Source organism: Rutidosis leptorrhynchoides, chromosome 4 (assembly GCF_046630445.1).
Source record: "Rutidosis leptorrhynchoides isolate AG116_Rl617_1_P2 chromosome 4, CSIRO_AGI_Rlap_v1, whole genome shotgun sequence".
Lineage (NCBI taxonomy): Eukaryota > Viridiplantae > Streptophyta > Magnoliopsida > Asterales > Asteraceae > Rutidosis > Rutidosis leptorrhynchoides.
In genome coordinates, this window is record NC_092336.1 from 637,205,604 (window position 1) to 637,209,024 (window position 3,421).

Here is a 3,421-nt window from a genome sequence, read left to right on the forward strand (position 1 = left end):
TATTAAGTGAACGTAAATGCTAAAAGTCATTTAGTTTTATGACCCGTGGAATCACAGATTCCGACTAAGTAACTTGTCGTTTTTACAAACATATTACTCCAATATACTTAACTTAGTTAGAATAAATGAACTACATTTATTCTCCCACGATATTTTTCCAATTTTCATCACAATTATTATTTTTCTTGTCATAAAAGCTTACATTATAACATTTTATTGAGATATTTAGTTCGTATACATATGTAACGTATTTAATCCCTTAAAGAGAACCTATATTTGAATAATAATAATATAATAATAATAAATTTTGACCTTGGGTCAACATTTTCATTTTTTTTTTACTTTTTTACATTTAACTTGGTTAATAAATCAACTATTGACCTACAAGAAGTGTTGCAACTAAACTCAAGTTTTTAAGATTTTATTTACATTTATTAATTACTTGTATATTATATATAAATACATTTTGTAAATGGGTAAAAGCACTAAACCCCATCGATTAATACAGCAATATATCTCGTATATAACTATTATGATTTTATCGTTGTAACATTTATTTTATCGATCTAATTGATAATTAATGAAAGTGGATTTGTTCCCCCAAAAATATGAAATAAATAAATAAGTAGATTTAATTGAATTATTAATTAATTAGATTAATGACATCAGCTTAAGGGTTTGGATTTTTTTCTTTTTCTTTTTGATTTTTTCTTAACAAATAAATTAACTTAATAATGACATCATCATTATAGAATTTTAATAGAAACTATAGATTGTATCTTTATATATTTATTTATTTAAGATTCAAGATACTACATCGATTTTTAACCCGATGTCATCCCATTATATATAACTGTTAAGAATTGTTACTTTATTGAGTTAATCAATTGTTACTTTTTGTAATTGTTTGCTTAAATTACAAAAATAAATTACATTTTCCTTTCCAAATAAAAAAAGAAAAAGAAATACCTGTAAATTCAAAATGAGTACTTAAGAATTTAAGATATACGGAGTATTCGAGTACTAATTTCACATATCAGCTTAGTACTGTACTAACTAGTGGCACAACATACCATAACGTTGAACTTTTGACCAAACAAAATAATATAAATATAAATTGGCATACAATAAAAATACAAATAATTCCTTATAAATGAATGCAAACACGTTGCAAAAACTGATGTCAAATTTAAGAGACGTTGCATTCATCCATGGATGAATCTTTCCTAAGCAGCACAGCCTCCACAAATAATCCCCCTGCCATCACCATACATATATGAAACCATACCACAAGAGATTATATAGATTGAACTTAATGAGCTTAAACTTGATTAACGATACACAATACACTTACGCGAATGAGCAACCAGAACTTCTTCTTTGTCTTGGCGTCATTTCGTTTCTCCTTGGCGGTAGTAGCACAGCCTTGATCGCCGTATCAAAAACCGCTTTCACATTCTAATAATAGATCATCCAATCACACACAAACGAATAACTTTATGTATGCTTTAAATCTCTTTAGCTAAATTTCCATATAATTGGAAAAATAAATAAGCAACATATTTACTTAGTACCTGTTGAGTCTTGGAGCTGCATTCGATATAAGCAACTGCACCAATTTGTTTCCTTAACTCCTCTCCCTAAACATCAAGAATTTCATTAGTAGAGTTTTTGGATTTGAACTACAAGAGTCAAATATACATTACTGTTTTGTTTATAAAGAGAATTGTTGTGGCGTTAATCTATCAAAAGAAGTACACATTGAATAAAAAAAAAATCGCATCTGAAAGTCAAAGATATCGACATGAAATTGAATTTGAATTTGAAATGTTTACATATTCAAGATTTCCTACCTCAGCGTATGTGATAGCATCCGAAGTCATATGATCTGCTAAACATCCCTTGTCATCACGTAGATCTAGAAGCAAAGAGACCCGAAAAACGTTCTATTAGTTGTGTGCTCACTAGAGTAGAAATATGGATTACTAAAACATCAAAACAAAATCCAAAACAAACAATACCTAATTTCGTCCCAACTAGTACAACTGGAACATTCGGTGCGAATCTCCTTAGCTCGGGCATCCACTGTATGAACATTTCAATTTAAATTAATTTATATACTGAGCAGTTTCACATAAAATGAACTAGCTTATAAAAGCTTCTGCAGTCCTACTTGACGGGATCCATTTGGTTTCAGCATTCAAAATTCGTTGTATTATATTACACTCCAAACATTATGTTAGTGATGATTATTTTATTATCTTCTCATTAAAATTTAAAAACATACGTGAGCAGGGTTAAGTTTGTTGTTACGATTACATATACACATATATTTAAAATTAAAACTGTTAGTAGAAGAGGATACCTTCTTGAGGACATTTTCATAACTTGCTCTACTCATTAAAGAGAAAGCCAACACAAAAATGTCTGCACCTCTATAGCTTAGAGGCCTCAATCTGCTATAATCTTCTTGACCTTAAAAATCAGATAATTCAGTAAAAAATCAAGTTTGTAAACAGCTTTACGCTTCAAAAACACCATGAAAGACTTCAAAATTTTGACTGTAATAACATACCAGCAGTATCCCAAAGTCCCAAATTCACAATCCTTCCATCCACAGCTACATTGGCACTGAAATTGTCGAATACCGTTGGAATATAGTCCTGCAAATAAAGATACATACTTTAATTCAAGAAACCCCAATATAAGAACAACCCAGCATATTATCATCAAGAAAATGAAGTTTATGTTAATTTCTTGATATACCTCCCAATTACCATGAACAATATAATATCAAAATATCAATTAGAGACCCAAAAGATACAAACTTTGATTGATGCAAGAAACCCAATAGGCATATGTTAAAACAGACCAATTAAGATGTAATCATCAAGAAATGAGAGTATATTTTTATTTAATGGTTGAACTAATATAAGAAGATTGGGGAGAAAGATCAGTAGAGAGATAGAGTACTGACAGTAGGGAACTTGTTAGTGGTGTAACAAATGAGCATACATGTTTTACCAACAGCTCCATCTCCAACACAAACACATTTTATGAACTTTGAAGCACTCATCTTTCTTTTCAGCTTAATAATACGAGTATTACGAAAGAACAGTGGTTGTTGACTAAGAATTGAAATGAAGAAGAAGTTTGAAAAACAAAAGACAGTGGTGAAACGGGTATGTAATTTAAATGCAAATGAATGTATAATGGAGACAAATAGACAGAGGTTCTGTAGATATGTCCAGACAGAGAGAGGCCACCCCTTTTTCCAAGTTTAGAATTTTAAGACAACTTACACCCACTTTTCCACCAACAATTTACAATTTTCTTTGATTAATAATTTACTAATATACAATGTAAATATGATCTTATATTACTCGTAATGATGATGATTATGTAGTAAAAGAAAAAATTT

At 29.6% G+C, this 3,421-nt stretch overlaps 1 protein-coding gene across 1 annotated transcript; it reads right to left on the bottom strand.

Annotated features, from left to right (window-relative positions):
* Positions 1 to 1,096: 1,096 nt before the first annotated feature.
* Positions 1,097 to 3,168, bottom strand: LOC139904289 (rac-like GTP-binding protein ARAC7). The gene is made up of 8 exons (XM_071886228.1): positions 2,978 to 3,168; positions 2,576 to 2,663; positions 2,366 to 2,475; positions 2,022 to 2,085; positions 1,854 to 1,918; positions 1,575 to 1,640; positions 1,355 to 1,458; positions 1,097 to 1,257 (listed from the first exon to the last, which is right to left on the bottom strand). Exons 1-8 carry the CDS (start codon positions 3,074 to 3,076, stop codon positions 1,227 to 1,229), a joined length of 627 nt encoding a protein of 208 aa, XP_071742329.1. The 5' UTR covers positions 3,077 to 3,168; the 3' UTR covers positions 1,097 to 1,226.
* Positions 3,169 to 3,421: the final 253 nt, after the last annotated feature.